The sequence below is a fragment of the Callorhinus ursinus genome, unplaced genomic scaffold, assembly GCF_003265705.2.
Source record: "Callorhinus ursinus isolate GAN/ISIS: 27379988/994484 unplaced genomic scaffold, GSC_fseal_2.0 scaffold24, whole genome shotgun sequence".
NCBI lineage: Eukaryota > Metazoa > Chordata > Mammalia > Carnivora > Otariidae > Callorhinus > Callorhinus ursinus.
This window is the reverse complement of record NW_027397086.1, coordinates 20,537,091-20,554,775: the sequence shown is the minus strand read 5'-3', so window position 1 is coordinate 20,554,775 and position 17,685 is coordinate 20,537,091. Positions and strand designations below refer to the sequence as shown.

General features: G+C 37.9%; 1 protein-coding gene across 4 annotated transcripts in view; it reads right to left on the bottom strand.

Annotated features, from left to right (window-relative positions):
• Positions 1-234: 234 nt before the first annotated feature.
• CTNNAL1 (catenin alpha like 1) overlaps positions 235-17,685 on the bottom strand; it is a 60,372-nt gene continuing 42,921 nt past the window's right edge. For all 4 annotated transcript variants that reach the window (XM_073876599.1, XM_073876601.1, XM_025888428.2 and 1 more), the window contains 8 exons: positions 12,296-12,333; positions 9,624-9,674; positions 9,377-9,531; positions 5,358-5,406; positions 2,523-2,579; positions 2,267-2,380; positions 1,289-1,372; positions 235-1,151 (listed from right to left, as the gene is read on the bottom strand). In XM_073876599.1, the coding sequence (XP_073732700.1) occupies positions 1,086-1,151; positions 1,289-1,372; positions 2,267-2,380; positions 2,523-2,579; positions 5,358-5,406; positions 9,377-9,531; positions 9,624-9,674; positions 12,296-12,333 (614 nt within the window). In that variant the 3' untranslated portion in view covers positions 235-1,085. The remainder of the gene's footprint in view (positions 1,152-1,288; positions 1,373-2,266; positions 2,381-2,522; positions 2,580-5,357; positions 5,407-9,376; positions 9,532-9,623; positions 9,675-12,295; positions 12,334-17,685) is intronic.

Genomic DNA, 17,685 nt, shown 5'->3' with positions numbered 1-17,685 from the left:
TAACTACTGCCATTTGGCAAGTGACATGTTCTATCAGATTTCAAAATGAATTTCACAGTATTGGGATACAAGCACTAGCAAGAGTTCAAAACAAGTTATACTATACTGTAAGGACTGAACATATAAACCAGATCCTTCAATCAAAGCCCCAACCCGGACAAAAACAAGAAAAACTTTAAGCCCTAAAATTAAAATGTTTTATAACGAACATTCCAAAGGCACATATACAAGATGCACAATTATTCAGAATTTATTTTAAACATCTTAGTTCCATTGTTCTCTGTCCCGTATCTTCCATTCCATCAGTCAATACGAAGGATGGTTCAAAGACTATTTTTTTACACCAGTAAGACAGGCTTAGGATTCCAGCTAATATTCAAGGCAGACAGACCAGCCAGCTATGGTAGAAGGGGAAGTGTAAGCCATCTCCTAGTGAGTTCCTGGAGGATTCTGTGGAGTGAGCTCCATGACCCTGCCTTTGGGAATGGGCGGAGGCGGGGGGTAGGGGGGAGACATGCAGGACAGCAGAGAGCCTATGCTCTGAGATGCTTGTCAGAGAACAAACATGTGCTCCTAGCATGGGTGATCTGTGACAGGACAGCGAAGAGGCCAGTCACAATTGTGGACAGAGGGACTGAAGAAAAGGCCACAGATTTAAGGAAACCCCTGTGTTCACCCAGACAACTATATATTTCCTGCTGAAAATTAGTGTTCTAGATGATAAGCTTAAAAACAGAAAAGGAAATTAAGGTATTTTATGCCAAAGGTGAGCACATATTCAAAATAGCTTCTTTGGATTAAACTGTCATTAAGACAGTTGGGATATTTGGTTTGACTTTCAACAACATTATTAGTGGCAATGTCCCATTGTAAATTCACACTGCAATTAGGAATGTAGCAACTACTGTGGCATTTATTAGCTGTTAAAAAGCATCACAATCAGTTTCATGATCAGAAAATAAAGCAAGATTTCATAACTTTTTTTTATAAAACTGTTGAATTTCTGAAAATATAAAGGATCATTTGCTTTCTAAAAATATCAGCTTTGCCGCATGCTGTTCGAGAGATCTGACCCCAAAAGCTTCTCAAGTTTTACCATCCACGGAGTCTTTATTTGTAACAGAGACCCATCTGTTATTTTCCATCTGAAGCTGGAAAGAGTTAAGACAATTAGTTTCTACTTTACTTTCAAAATAAAAATTGCAAAATTAAATAGTAACTATTTCTTTTGCATTTTTCTGGAAACTAGTTTTTAAAATGTGATTTTCAGACAGAAAACCTATCTTACCTTCTTTAGCAGTTTATAACAAAGTGAGAGAAGTTGGACCAAAATAGCCATCATGGATCTTGTCTTTGTAATACACTTATCAACCTATAATGACAGAAAGCAAGCAAATAAAATTCTACAAAAGGTACTTCAAAAGACTGTATTATTAATTACATTTTAACCTGATAAAATTTCTTCATTGTAGAAATTTAAAGGATCTCAAAAGGCATATGGATTAGGGCACATGAGCAGACTTGAGGCCTCAGAACACAAGTGCAGGGCCTGCTGCCCAGATCTCCTGCCCACTTCACGGAACCCCAGGAAGAATGGATGGAAAATCAACCTGTTCTATTTTGAGCTGTTTAGGCACTTCTTAAAACACTCCAAAGTGCGGCAGTGAACCCCCTACTTAGCAACTTCTGGCACTCTGCTTTGTGGACATAAGCTAAATTCCCTAAGACAAACAACGGGAGCCCCTACTCTGAGGGATTTGTGCCCTAGTTAGACATGTGATGACCTCAGGATTTAAGGGTAGCTGCTCAGTGTGGTGGAATTGATCATGTCCAAAAAGCTGATTTATGGAGCGCCTGGGTGGCTCAGTCATTAAGCGTCTGCCTTCAGCTCAGGTCATGATCCCGGGGTCCTGGGATCGAGCCCTGCATGGGCTCCACTCCACACGAAGCCTGCTTCTCCCTCTCCCACTACCCCTGCTTGTGTTCCTGCTCTCGCTGTCTCTCTCTCTGTCAAATAAATAAATAAAATCTTTAATAAAAAAAAAAAAGAAAAGAAAAGAAAGCTGATTGATTTGGTGAACCTACTGCTCCCTGGGGTCAGTTACAACTACAGATGATAAATGATTCTTGCAATCGAGGCATGAAAAATGGAAGTAAATTGCCCGTCTGTGGATGATAACACTCTGAAGAAAAATAGGCTAGAAGCATGCCTGGTAAGTGTAAAAGTTTCTCAAGTGTCTCCCGAGTAACGCGCTCTTCCTTTTACCTTTAGAAACACTTGATTTTGCAAAGGTGTCTTAGTTACTGTTTGGAGCTGGTGGCATAAAGGAATCAGCTTGTTTATTTCCAGGAGAAGCATAAGCTTGTCATCATCTTTCAGCTGAAATATAATTTAGGAAGTTATAACAACTCCAACAAACACCATCTTTTAAACCTTAGATACCCTTACACCTTAATAATATATCCCCCAAGTGGGTATTTGTGACATCACCATCAAGACCAAGCAGGCGGACTTGCATTACCTGTTTTAAGAAAACTTGTACACTTGAAGCAAGCTTTAAGCCCTCTTCAGCAAAAACCTAGTGGAAAAGAAAAGTGTCACTACTTAGATATATATCTTACAGATAGTTCATAAGAAATATACTCATGGCTAATTGTCATATTGAATTTTAAAAGTAAACCCAAAGATAAAAGGTCTGTCGTGGAACTCCTGAAGCTTTTCTCCCACCCAGGAAACACAAATGTTTAGCAGTATTCAGAAGGAGATTTCTCAGGCCTGATGCAGAATCAATCTCTGGAAAGACTCCTCTACACCTGGACACCTCCAATTACTCTGGAGGGTCATAAAGACCTATGATACTTAACCATACAAATTATGTCTGGGCTTCTGGAAGGATCTGGAGCTCACCTTATAATACCCCAACTCTAAAGGGTGATGAATTGTGGAACATGAGGTCAAAGGGTTAGGACTTTCCTGCTTCCACTAAAATTTGTCACCCATACACATTCCTTAACCAGCCATTTGAGAGGACCAATTTAGATTGGTTCTTGAGTATTCACCATGCATTTTACAATTTAGCGAAGAGAACAGGATGATGGCAAAGAACAGTGGAAAAATAAGGCTGGGCAGATAAGATAGGAATATTTAGGATGCTTATTTTAAAATAGTAACAGAATGTTTCAGAGTAAGACACCAGGGGAATAAAGGGTAGGAGTCTTAGCTTTAGATGGCAGCCGTAAAGAAGAAGAGAATGGCAAATATGAGGGTGGTTTGTGAAGAAAACTAAAGTGCTTGGTAATGAATTAGATAAAGAACATGAAGAAGGAGGCAATGCAGTGTTAACCGTAACACTCTATCCAACACCTTGCTATCATTGGAAGAACTGATCTCAAGGTCAAATAATCCTTTGCTCCCTTCCTTACCCTTTAAAAGGGAGACCGATGAGTTTTACACATAGATTCTAACCAACCAGAATGACTCATTTACCCATACGTTCTTCATCATCCTACATTACCACTTTCTGTTTACATCTCGTCCCTTCTGGCCTGCAAACCCCATGGGGGCAAGATCCATGTCTATCTCCTGGACTATCATGGTTTTACAACCACCTAAAAGCTGATGACTCCCCAGTCTCTCTCTCCATTCTTGAACAATCCTGACACCAGTCTTTTACATACTACTTGAGCAAAACAAAATGCTTGATTTCCACCCTCTAAATCTGGTTTGCTCCCTCAGTGTTCCCTAGCTCAGTAAATGGCACTACGATTTACCCTGGTGATCAAGCCAAAAACATTTTAAAACCTAAGTCCGATCCTGCCACTGCTACTCCAAACCCTCAATGGGTTTTCCCTCATACCTGAAAAAAAAGTCAAAGTTCTTCCCAGGGCTATGGAGATGTCATACCTTACCACTTTCCTTCTGGTTCACTCTGTTCCATCCACATTTGCCTCTTTATTTTTCTTCAGACCCCTCCAGCCTACCTCAACATCTCAGGGCCTTTGCACTTGCTCTGTTTGCCTAAAATATTCTACCCCCAGATTTCCATCCAGCTCACTCTCTCATTCATTAATATCTCTACTCAAATGTTACCCCCTTAGAGAGGTCTTTTCTTGCCACCCTTCTATCACCTTTCTCTCTTTATCTTTCATGATTTTATCTCTAAATGCTTATATATAGGCACTGCATACTTAACCTTCTCCTGCCTACCTCCTCCCACTAGAATGTAAGCTCCAGGTCAGCACTGGCTTTGTTCTGTTCTCTTTTCTCCACAGAGCTCTCCCCACCAGGATCTGACATACAGTAGAAGCTCAATAAATTCTTGATGAGCGCTTCATGTTCATCAGTAGATAATTCAGTAGACACCGGTTTAATGAATAAGCTCACACAGGAGGAAGGTGACCAGTGAATCTTTTGCAGTGAAATACCCCCTGTGGTGTGGTATGATTTCAAATGGATATGAGCCAAATGGAACAGAGTGAATCCAGAATTTATTCCAACTGTTTTAAGGGAAATCGCTCATTTACAGTCAACTTTATAAGAAAATACAAAAGAAGTATTTTCTAGAAATCTTCTGACTCTGATGATAATCATCCTCCCGAGCTAAAATCCCTTTCCTGAAGAGGCTCAGGTGGCAGCACATGGGAATGCCAAAGGAAACTATTAAAGGTTAGAAAGTGATAGAAATTACCCATTTCAAATGTAAGAATGCCCTTGGTTCTAGAAAAGCAAACTACCGTGAGAGTTAGGGCAAGTATTCTTGCAACCCACTTGCCAATCTGAGGCCTCTGAGGGAGAAGAATTCAAGATGGGCCTACGTGGAGTTCCATTAGACACACTGGGGCACAGGGGTGGGGGTGAGCATGTCTGTCCCTCCCTGAATGCCTTAAATCAGCAGGAATATGGAAGGAAAGAAGGAAACTATACCAAGTACCCCTCTGTCTCAAGCCTATGACAGATGCTTTCTCATGTGTTGTCCTCATTTACTCAGTATCATTCATCCAATCCAATAATGAAGAGGCCAAAAAGCCTTCCTAGCATTCAGGAAGGTATCCAGGATATGCACTTGCTGACAGGATATTTCCACCTACTTGGAAAACCTATAACTTATTGCACATATTGACCGTCAACAAAGCCCACTCTGCTTTATCCTTATAATATTTGAATTTTACACAAGATATCAAAAAAAAAAAGTTCCACAAAATGCTACTGCAAGCCATCTGCTTTTCCACTTTTCTCTATACATGTGTGTGCATAGGTAAGCATACAAACATGATATGGTAAATCATTTAGAAAATCTGTTATTACCCACTTTTAGCCCAGAATTAAATTAGTAGCATAAAATGGAAATAAAACATACCTCTAGTTGATGAATTAAATCCTGGGAAGTTTTCAGTGGCCCCTCTCCTCTGAAATAAAATGAATTATCAAGGAGATCTTATTGTCTGAAAATTGGTTTCATAACATAAAACTTCTAGAGCATTTTGTATGTTAATAGATCCCAAATTTTTGAAGAGTAATACTGAATAGACTAATAATATTGTAACTTTATTCTTGAATAACTTTAACTATTACTTCTTAGGGCATTTTAAAATTTTTCAGTGAACATTATATATGTTAATTTTATAATGTAAAGAAATTTAAAACCGACAAGTAATATTTAAGTTTTATTTTTCCTTTTTAATCTTTTTCATTTTGCTTCATAAATTAAATACACAAGATCTGACAATATGTCTTAACCAAAGGCCTTTGTTACATAATGTTAAGAGGATCAGACCAAAACTCAAAAAATTCTCATTTTTAATTCTAAAACTTTGACAAGGGAATGTCATTTAAGTTTCAGCGCTGGGTATATAAAATAGTCATAATATTTGTGCTACCACTCTCATCAGCAGATTAGGGAACATCAGATTGAAAACTATCAAGAAGAACCAAGACCTCTACAAACAAAAAGCAAACCACAGCAAAGAGAACAGAATGCATTATGAAGAGCAGTAGACTAGGCATGAATAGAAGAAATCTAATAACAACCAGTTCTGCCCTCAACATCTGTGACATGTGAACAAATTATTCCTGTTCTCTGATAAACCGCTGTGATCATCAAATAAAATTATGAAACAGAAACCACTTAAAGACCTATAAGGCTCTGGTAATTTTGAAATTTTTTTAAGTCAAAATGCACTAGTAAATCTTAAATATATAAATTATCAAGAAATAGGAATGCCTGGCTGGCTCAGTTGGTACAGCATGTAACTCCTGATCTTGGGGTTATAAGTTTGAGCCCCTTATTGGGTGTAGAGAGTACTTAAAAATCTTTAAAATTATCAAGAAATATGAATTATCACCTATAAATTACTAAGAAATTGTATAAATTGTTAAGACAACCTTAAACAGCAGCCTGAGGAAAAGCTATAAAATTGCCCGGGAAAACTGTAAAACTGTGAAGGCTAACAGATGGGTCTCAGAAAAAAGGGGCGCCTGGGTGGCCCAGTCAGTCAAACGCCCGACTCTTGGTTTTGGCTCAGGTCATGTTCTCATGGGTCATGGGATTAAGCCCCACACTGGGCTCCCCACTGAGCAGGGAATCTGCTTGAGATTCTCTCCTTCTGCCCTTCCCCCTACTCACACACATTCTCTCTCAAATAAATAAATCCTTAAAAAATATTTTAAAAAAAGAAACAAGCAACTAGATGAGGCTGGTAAACCACAGGTATTAAGGGAAAACAGAAAAAAATGTTGGGGAAAAACATAAGCTGACAGTGTGGGTAGAAAACAAAGCCAGCTTGAGATTTTACCACAGATATATCAAGATGTGTCAAAATGGCACAAGGTGTTACCCATTACAGAAAGTCCATTTTCTTCCCTGAACTGAGCATTCCTGTCTAATAACTACATCTCCTAACAAGTCCCATTCCACAGAGCTTTAGTTATTCCTACCCCTCATAATGCAGCCCCTCATGCTTCCTAGTCTCCATGGGATGCATGTCATCCCTTACCAGAATCCACTATCCTGACTCTGAAACAAAAAATGCTGACCACATCACCCTGGAATATTCTGAAACAAGAAACAAGAAATAAAAGAGGCAGTTAAAAATGTAAACAAAAAATTCTACTTGAGGAATCCTCTGTTTAGGAAGATTTTCTATATCAAACTACATTTACTTAGTGATAATGATATTCCTCCAGTTTTCATCGGTGAAAAACCAATTTTTGTTTAAAGATCTGCTGATTTTTATCCCCAGAAGATAACTAGCATGATTGCAGCCAAAGGTCAAGATCTTTGTTATTCCAGCTAATCTGTGCACATTTGGTGTGCGTGAACGAAGGAGTTCCATTTTACTTTCTTCTGCAAATGTGACTCATCAGATTTTAAAAAGACAGGACCTAAGAAAAAAAGGTCAAAACTGCATTAGGAAGACTCAATCCCAGGAGAAGCTTGCAAAGAAAAATGACTAAGCACAAAGGAAGGAAACCACCGAAGAGGAAAGGTCGCGCATGCTGGAAAGTATGGTAAAGCATTAACAGATGGCTGCTGAACAGAGGCCAAGGCACTCAGCTCCTATCACTTCTGCACCCTCCAGAATTCTCTGTCTTGAAAAGGTAGAGGACTTCATCAAGAGGGAAATGAATGCTCCTTCCTCACTCCTGATCTTCCTTCCATACACAGGCATCTTCACTAGCATAACCCCACTTCTCTCGGCTCTCCCCCTTATTCCCTCCCATAGAAAGGTATGAGCATTTATTTAGCTTTTCAGTCTTTTTGGTGACTTTGCAAAAATAAATGGGATGTGGTAGGCCTCTCCTTTCTCCTTTTCTCTTGGAAGTAAAGCTGCTTTTGGGAGACACCTGCTCTGTCAGTTATTTTGAGAGATACATTCTATCCCTGTAGAGTAAGATTTCTGAATTTTCTGAATTCTAGAGATCGTTTTTAAAAACCTACTTGTTAGGGGATATAAACTACATTATCCAATAATAGCTTTATCAATATAAAGGTTATGGCCCCTACCTGCCTATTCTTTTGCTTACTTTTTCATTTTGTTCAGAAATTGGGTAGGAAAAAGGGTGCTATTTATTGAACCCCAATGCCCACATAGCTGTGGAGATCCTAACTACTTTAATTGAGCTTAAGACTCCAGATGAGGGGTGTCTGGGTGGTTCAGTCGAGTGACTGACTCTTGGTTTCATCTCAGGCCGTGATGAGATCGAGCACCAGGTCAGGCTCTGCTCTCAGACGGGAGTCTGCTGGAGATTCTCCTCCTCTCACTCTGCCCACCCCTCCGCCCGCCCCCCGGCTCACAAGTGCATGCTTTCTCTCTCTCTCCCTCGCTAAAAGTAAAGAAATCTTTTTTAAAAAATGAAAAAAAAAAAAAAAGACTCCAGATGAAATAGATTACATTCCAGAATACTAAAACAACTTGTGGGTGTGAACCACTGCTGATATTTTCAAAATCAAAATGAGTAGAAGAGCCATAGCATTAGAGATATCAAATATTTTCTAGGTTTCCAAAAATAAAAAGGAAAGATTTCAGAAAATTAGTGAAAAGTTTGAAGTCATTCCTTGAGAAAATTCTAGAATGGATTATTGAGCAGATAACAGATAAATGTTTACAACATGGAATTACTATACCATATGTATAGATTATTTTAACAGAAGATTGTGGAATGTGATCAACATGGACTTCAATGAGGCATTTGATCAAGAGTCTTGTTATGCAGACAGGACAAAGAATGTAGGTCATGCAATAGTAAAGTCAGGGAAATTCTCTGCTATATAATGAACACTGATTCATGGAGATGTGGCACCCTATTGAGGTGGTAGTCCTCATGGTTCTATTCTTTGATCTGTATTATCTAATCAATCATCAGTCACTTGCATAAAGAGTTTAAAAGACATGTTTTCTAAACTTACTGATGCTGGCTAGGAGAGAGAATGATATATTGAATGACAAAAATCAGGATGCAAAATTATAACGACTGGGTGGCTCAGTCGTTAAGCGTCTGCCTTTGGCTCAGGTCATGATCCCAGGGTCCTGGGATCGAGCCGCGCATCGGGCTCCCTGATTCATGGGAAGCCTGCTTCTCCCTCTCCCACTCCCCCTGCTTGTGTTCCCTCTCTCGCTGTGCCTCTGTCAAATAAATGAATAAAACCTTAAAAAAAAATTATGAAAAGAACAGTACACAAACCTGGAGGGGTTATCTTTTAAATCTAAATCCTAATTAAATGTCTTCTTGTTGTATTCACTTAATTATCGTAAGAACTTAGTCTTTTTTACCAAATATTTGAAATTGACTTTAACCTATCAATGATTTAACACGAGTTTTTCCTTACACCAAATATTATTAAACTGATTTAAAAGGATCAAGTGTAACTACATTTACCTAGTAAATAAATACAGAGAATAGGCCATACTGGACATGTTGCGCCCATTTCGAACAATCTCATTTTCCTGATCCTCCCATTTCTTGATCTCACAGTTGACATCGGAGGTAAGCAAACCCAGCTTAAGTCCAAGCTTTGCTATCTTGGCTTGCTCCTATAAAATACACATTTTAATCACCACAATATTGTCATTATTGATGTAAAAGGAAGATTAGAAGTAAGACTGTTAAAAGAAAAAGGTCTTACCTCAGAGTCAGGCTTGTCTGGCTTTAATGATTTTAGGTTTGCGTTATTCTTCTATGACAATAAAAAGATTAAGACATCTTAAAAAGCAGTACAGCTAATTGTGAGGAAATACAATAGTAATAGAACACAAATTACCTATAATAAAATTTTACCTTAAACATTTTCAGAACATACTTAAACTATATTAAATTAAGTTGAAACAATTATTTGCAAATACTCTTCCAGCATGTAAGTTCAGCTTTGAATAGGTAAGTAGTCAGAAACCCGGGACCAGGGAAAGCAGATCATGTCCCAGAAGGATTTAAAGACTCCTACAGTCTTCTCAGAGTCCAGTTATTATACCTCCAAACATTTGTGGCCCCTCTGTTATTTTTATGAAATGATGTCATAAAATTAGCCACTATATGTAGTTTTCCACATGTTCCTAATGTTATGACTCTGGAGTTCAATTCCTTTAACCAGTTTGCCCTTTGAAGGCAAAATTTCAGCACCCTAGTGTCATTGACATCTCAGTTCCTAATCCTCTACACAGGCTGTATAGGAGATTATACTTAGAATATAGCACTTCATATTTGAATCAACATTTTTGATGGGCCCCTATTTTTGAAACAGCAAGTTTGTTTCTGTGTAAGCTATATGGAACTCAGACTATAGTTCCCCAAGGACAGGCGAAAACATTATAGTTAGTTAGGTTGGCAAGCTAGCCCACAGACTCCTACTTAAAGAATAGAGGGGCGCCTGGGTGGGTTAAGCAGCTGCCTTCAGCTCAGGTCATGATCTCGGGGTCCTGGGGTCAAGCCCTGCATCCAGCTCCCTGCTCAGCGGGGATCCTGCTTCTCTCTCCCTCTGCCTCTCCCCCTGCTTGTGTGCTTTCTCTGTGTCAAATAAATAAATAATATCTTAAAAAAAAAAAAAAAGAATAGAAACCACTACTAATAGCAATGTTTCTTTGAAAAATATATGCAGAAGCTCTCAGGAGATGGCAGCCCAGGTTGGCCATTCCCCCCTAATCTGAGGTCTTGTGGGAGCTCCCCTAATTGGGGCAGGAGTTCCAGAATGGCCAGGGCTACTGTACATAAAGGGGTAGGAGACGCTGATAGCCTTTTTTTGTTTTAACATTTACTCAAACACTAAACACACACACACACACACACACACACACACACACACACACATTGAGTAGATGTACACAAAGTATAAATTATAACATAATAAAACAAAATACCCAGCTCCCTTTGCTTAAGAAACAGGTCATCATCAATAGCTTTGAGGCATATGTGTATCCCCTTGTTTTTGGTTTCCCTTATTATCACCACAACTTGATACTTCTGACCAGTTCTTCCGTCACCAGTTTCACTGCAGAACAGAAGAGCCTCAAATTTTCCTTGTTCCTCTGTCTCACAGTTTATATTTACTCATTTAACATAGCCCTTTTGAGATTTTCTGATGTTGCTCACTATAGAAGAAATAGGACAGAAATGAATGTGGGGAAACTATAAAGCCGCACACATGTACAAATACGAGCTGCCCCTTATGTTCACTGGAAAATGCAGATGATCTGTGTTCTCTCTGGCTCCTCCTTGTAAGAGTCACATCACCTGTATCTTCCTCCTTCGTCTGGTAGACGATAAAGCATTGAAGACATAGCCTCAAGGTTTGGAGGGTTTATTTTATTTAGAATTTTACGGCCTATCTTATTTTTTTTAATTCAGTTGTGTTTTCATTATTTTTACTTTTACTTTTACAAATGATTATTATTAGTGTTTACTGAAGACTGAAAGGGAGTTGCCTGACAAGGTGCAGAAACCATCTTCATACATGTCACCAAGCCGGCCACCTAGTGGGACATTATTTTAGACTGCAGTCAGATGCATCAGTTTCAGTTTCAAATTTACCATTTGGGTTCTGAATAAAACATTCCAAAATGTACAAAACTGGGGTATGTGCACCCCAATGTTTATAGCAGCAATGTCCACAATAGCAAACTGTGGAAAGAGCCAAGATGTCCAACGACAGATGAATGGATAAAGAAGAAGCGGTATATATACACAATGGAATATTATGCAGCCATCAAAAGGAATGAGATCTTGCCATTTGCAACGATGTGGATGGGACTGGAGGGTGTTATGCTGAGTGAAATAAGTCAATCAGAGAAAGACATGTATCATATGACCTCACTGATATGAGGAATTCTTAATCTCAGGAAACAAACTGAGTGTTGCTGAGTGGTGGGGGGTGGGAGGGAGGGGGTGGCTGGGTGGTAGACTTTGGGGAGGGTATGTGCTATGGTGAGCGCTGTGAATTGTGCAAGACTGTTGAATCACAGATCTGTACCTCTGAAACAAATAATGCAAGATATGTTAAGAAAAAAAAAAGAAAAAGAAGAAGATAGCAGGAGGGGAAGAATGAAGGGAAGTAAGTCAGAGGGGGAGACGAACCATGAGAGACGATGGACTCTGAAAAACAAACTGAGGGTTCTAGAGGGGAGGGGGGTGGGGGGATGGGTTAGCCTGGTGATGGGTATTAAAGAGGGCACGTTCTGCATGGAGCACTGGGTGTTATACGCAAACAATGAATCATGGAACACTACATCAAAAACTAATGATGTATTGTATGGTGATTAACATAACAATAAAAAAATTTTAAAAAATGTACAAAACTCTTCTACTTACCATTGGCTTTGGAAGTGACAGGTAGCCATACTTCTCTCCTACAAATAACACATATAACTTAAAACAAATTTTCTATTAGCGTATTTTCTATTATTCACATTTAATTTTTTTAATATGATTAAACAGGAATGGTAGTACATTCATTTTGATAATTTAGTCTATTAATTACATGTGTTTCAGAAACAAAATTGTAATCTGGTGAACATGAAGGCTGTCAACAGTTGTATCTCTAAGGTACCTGGTTGGACAATCTCTCCCTCCCCCAATGTAATGGCAGAAAGGCAAAATATCTCAGTGCTATTTACTTATATTTACAACAAGCTTCCTTCATAGTGAAATCTTTCACAGTGGCCTGCCTCCAATGAAACCAGATTCTTCTTTTATCAGTACCAGTTATCAGGGCTTGCTTCCTTTTCTGTGACTATCAAACCAAATCATTTACACCTAAGTTCTTAAAGTATTCTTCCAGTCAAACAGAGCAACTCCAGTGTACAAGATAGGAAGAGGAAGTAAACTAAATACAGTCTCTTGGCTGTGAATTAACACACGCAGGAAGCACAGTAAACTGAGGAAAGGAAGGAGACATGTGATGCCCACTTCACCCCTGTGCTTTCCTATTTCAAACTTCTAGATCATGTATAAAGTCAGGTTACAGGGACGCCTGGGTGGCTCAGTTGGTTAAGTGACTGCCTTCGGCTCAGGTCATGATCCTGGAGTCCCGGGATGGAATCCCGCTTCGGGCTCTCTGCTCAGCGGGGAGTCTGCTTCTCCCTCTGACCCTCCCCCCTCTCATGTGCTGTCTCTCTGTCATTCTCGCTCTCTCAAACAAATAAATAAATAAAATCTTTAAAAACAAAAGTTAGGTTACAATGGATGGTAGATTGTTTTCAAAGCCTAGTGTGTTCATAGGGGAAAGAATTTACAATAAGATTGAACAGTAATTGCTTCCTGACTTTAAGGAATGGGACTTTGTTCAGCTGTAATATATTAGGTAGAACCATATGAAATTGCTGATACTCAGCCACTCTGAAATACAAAAATAGCAATTTCATACAGTTTCACCTAGTGAAAGTAAATACAGTATAAGAGCACTAAATCATACACTTTCTTATAGAATGACTGTTACATGAACAGGGTGAGCCTATTCATAACATATTTAAATTTTCATCTAGAACTGTGCTGTTGAATATGGAATCCACCAGCCATGCATGACTACTGAGCAACAGAAACATGACCGGTCTGAATTGAGATGTGTTGTAAGTATAAAATACATACTGGATTTTGAAGATTTAATATAAAGGGGGAAAAATGTAAGAGACCTCATTAATCATTTTTAAGTATTGATTATAAACGGAAACAATTATCTTGGATACACTGGGTTAAGTAGAAAACACTGAAATGAATTTCACCTGTTTCTTTTTAAATTTTTCTTGTGCCTCCTAGAAAACTTTAAAGTACATATGTGGCTCACCTTATATTTCTGTTGGACAGTGCTGATCTAGAAAATGAACTGTCATTATGGGTTAAGCCATTGGTACTCATGAATAGCTTTACGGTTCAAATCATTTCTTTGTAATGTCGGAATAGTAAGGGAATTTTATTAATGATTTTCTGTTCTCAGAATTGTGAGAGAAAAATAAAACTTAAAAGACATTATTTCCATGCCTTGTCTCTTAGCGCTGATATAAAAAGTGCCTGATTTAGCTGTGAAAGATTAATAGAAGACTTTAAGTCATTTAGAACCTCAAAATTCACCATTTATCTTAACTCAAAGTCCAAATCCTGTCTATAATAGCCCTAAAAAGTGGTCTTAATAAGCTGCAGAAACGAGCATAATCATTACTTAAGCATAACTAGCTTAGGCGTGAGCAATCTTGTATTATCTACCCTTGTGATCCTCCATAGAGCCTATGACCCTGACATGTTCACATTTTCTCTACAAGAGAAAAAAAAGAAAGCCACCTATCTCAGTATCCCTTATTTCTCCGAGAAACAACAGAGTTAAAGAAACCAGAAGGCAGGGAGAAATAAATGAAATTAAAAAAGGAGCCTTTCTATAATCTGGTTTTCTAGCATTACCATCACCAATTAATCACTGGCACTTCCAGTCCCCGAGGCTGTCTCACAGACACTTTGTTTTGCTCCATATTCCCATCATTTAGTTGGACTCAGAATGATCTGAATATTTGAGGATAACTGCAAAACTGATCTTTCTTCAAGATAGCTTTTCCCCAAATGCTGTGCAGGTAAGGTTATCCCTCTTTCCCCCAATTCCAATATAAATCAAGTTTAGTTGATAATCATAAAAAAAAAAAGTTGATAAAGATACCAAAAATCATTAATCTGAATCATTTTATAATTAAATTTATAGCTGTTTTTTCCATACAAGCCTAATTATTGCCATTGATTCTAAGCAGAGCAAATATATTGACTCAGTTACAGTTAGCTCTTGTATCAAATTAAAGAAGTGGCATTAACAATTTCTATCTCTGATGAAAACATGTTATAAACATTAGAAGTAACTGGAAAAACAGGAATATTTATGGGGAAAACATAGTCAATATTTGAATTATAAACCTGTTTTTCAAAGCACTGTTTTCACAGGGGTATCGTAAGTTTAATACTCCCCAAATCCTTTGTTTAATATTCCCTAAATCAACACCACAACTGCACCATTTTTACTTCTCACCTTACACCTCCAGATAAACTAAGTTCAGGGTTAAACTCAAGAGCCCCTCTCATCTGATGGGAGTACCGAAATGATCGCTTATGAAAACCTAACTGAGAAATGCTGCTCTCATTTTCACTATCCAGAGCTCTTCTGCATCTCTACAAACTAAAGCTAATTTCCCAAGGACAGAAAAGCCTCACTATTTCACTAAAGATGTGCTATGTAATTCCCTATTAGAAGGTCCCACAATTAGCTTTTTTGATTCCGGAAGGAGCTCTATTATTGCATTATCAGAAAGATCATGTCCCCAGACCCACTGAAAATGAATCGCTAACTACTGAAGGATAGGCAATTAGCTAACCACAGAAGTAGGATTGGGGTATTCTAATCCAAACCCAGTTGTCATCCTCAAACTCTCCCTTACCTCTACATTCAATTAATCAGCAAATCCTACCAATATGACCTGTAAAATTCTTCTTACATCAGTCTTCTTATCTCCATTTCTACTATCATCATCTCATTATCTCTTGTCTGGATGGGTCACTCCCTTGTTTTGAACCACATGTCCCCCAGATAAGCTCATATTCATCCACAAGCATGTTCCTCCTTCTGTGCATCCCATTTCAGTGAACAGCACCTTACACATCCAATCTGCCAAGTGATAAAACAGGCACAGAGCTATGGAACAGGACCATTAGGTACATCCCTATAACCTGAAGCCTAGTCATATTAATTCTAAGATGGTTCAAACAGAACAAGAGAAATTCAGCCTCTTTAAAGGAGAAACAGTCTACAAGCTATGAGAGAAGGCTTCTTTTAACCTTTAGTTATCTAAAATAATCTCAAATTCTAAATGCTATGATTACAAATTCATCACTAAGGGAAAGTGGAGTCTTTCTGATCTGGTCCTTTCTAATATGAAGACCATGGCTTCCCAAGAGGGTTGGGTAAGAAGGCAGAAATAAAGGCAGGAAGACAAGTATTGATTTCTGAGTTCTTAAAACAACCTCAGGAGGCCCTATAGTGAAATTTGTGTGTCCCAGGATAAGGGGGACAATGACCTAGCCCTGAGTCCCTTTCTCATTGCTTACCATGTTATTTGCTTCAATTGGTTGGTTAAACGATACTTGCAAACATATCCGATAATTCTTCTAGTAATGAGAGTCAAGATATTCAGAGCAGAACAAAGGTATATAGAATACAGCAAAGGGTTTTCAATAATAGCTGTAACATGAGTTATAACAGTAGCAGAAAGAAATCAGGATCTGAAGAATACACTCCATCCTTTGTATGGAAAGTAGTGGACAGGTGCAAGGTAACAGGCAGGCTTGTCATAATAACCATACAGAACAAGGAAAACAACACTGTGACACTGGACTCAGTCCAGTCAATAATGGCTAACCCAGAGTTGGACTTCTTTGTCAAAAAAGCTATTCTTATGAGCTTAATGTTAAAAGTCAGGACAAAGAAAGGCAGTACAAGAAATCAACCAACTCTATCTCAGTTAACCCCACATAAGGATCCTTCTGAACAGCAAGATACTTTACTGGTTAAACAATGGATGTACCATTGATTGAGGCAGCAGAGTTTCCCACCTACAGAGGAATTTCTTTCAGCCCTGAAGAAGTTAAGGTAACCTGATTTTTTTTTGAGGATAGGTTACCCAAACTTAAAGAAGAGACCATTTACATAACATCCAGCTTGAAAGTAAAAGAAACCAGAGACCATGTGGTCCAAACATAAGTATAGGATTTTCCTGTTTCAGCTCTAGTCTATCTGTAGTGGGTGCTGGTGTTGAGAAAGATGGGGAAGTCATTTTCTTCATTTCCTAAACAAGTCCTATAGCTAAATGACCATTCTTCTTCAGATATGAATCAACAACATCACTTTACCTTTTAATATATGAAACTTGCCTCACATAAAAATCCATGTGTCTATAAATACTTTATAAAAGCATTGAAGTGATAAGCCATTTAGATTAGCTATCACAGAAATCTTTAAATGTAAAAGCACGGTAAAGATTTATTATATTTTACAAATTATGCTATATTTACAAAGTCTATCTAATTTTCTGATTTTTAAAAGTAAATCAGCAATTATCCTATATAGGTATTTTTAAAAATATGAAATGTTTAGATGTTCAAGTCAATAAAAATAAATATGTAATTTGATGTTATTGTGGCTTAAAGGACATTTTATTTTAAAAATAAAAAAGCATGCTTGACACTAACAGAAGCCATTCAAAGAGGATAAAACACATGAAAACACATAAACATAAATAAGAGGACACACCATACAATGGAAAATAAACCAAAGTCCCGGTTGTTATTAAAATAAAGAATAAAAATGATGCCTTCCTATACATTGTGCAGTGCTATTCTACATGTTGTAGAAATACCAATGAACTTACCCACCATAGGAAATTTTCCAAGATTATGTAGTCATCAAAGAAAGAGATTCCATCCAAGTGGAAGGAAAGCAATTCAAAAATCAAGTAACTACCTTCATTTCATTATGAAGTTAGTAGAATTAAATCAGAGAATAATTGTATTACAGAAGAGCTTTTGTACTAAAACTAAAAAACAATTTTGATAAAATATAACATGACCAAATTTCAATAGGAAAACTAGAATATTATTAATTCAAAGAAATCTACTACACTGTTGTACAATAAATTGTACTGTTTACATACTACAATAAAGAAGGACACGCAACATTT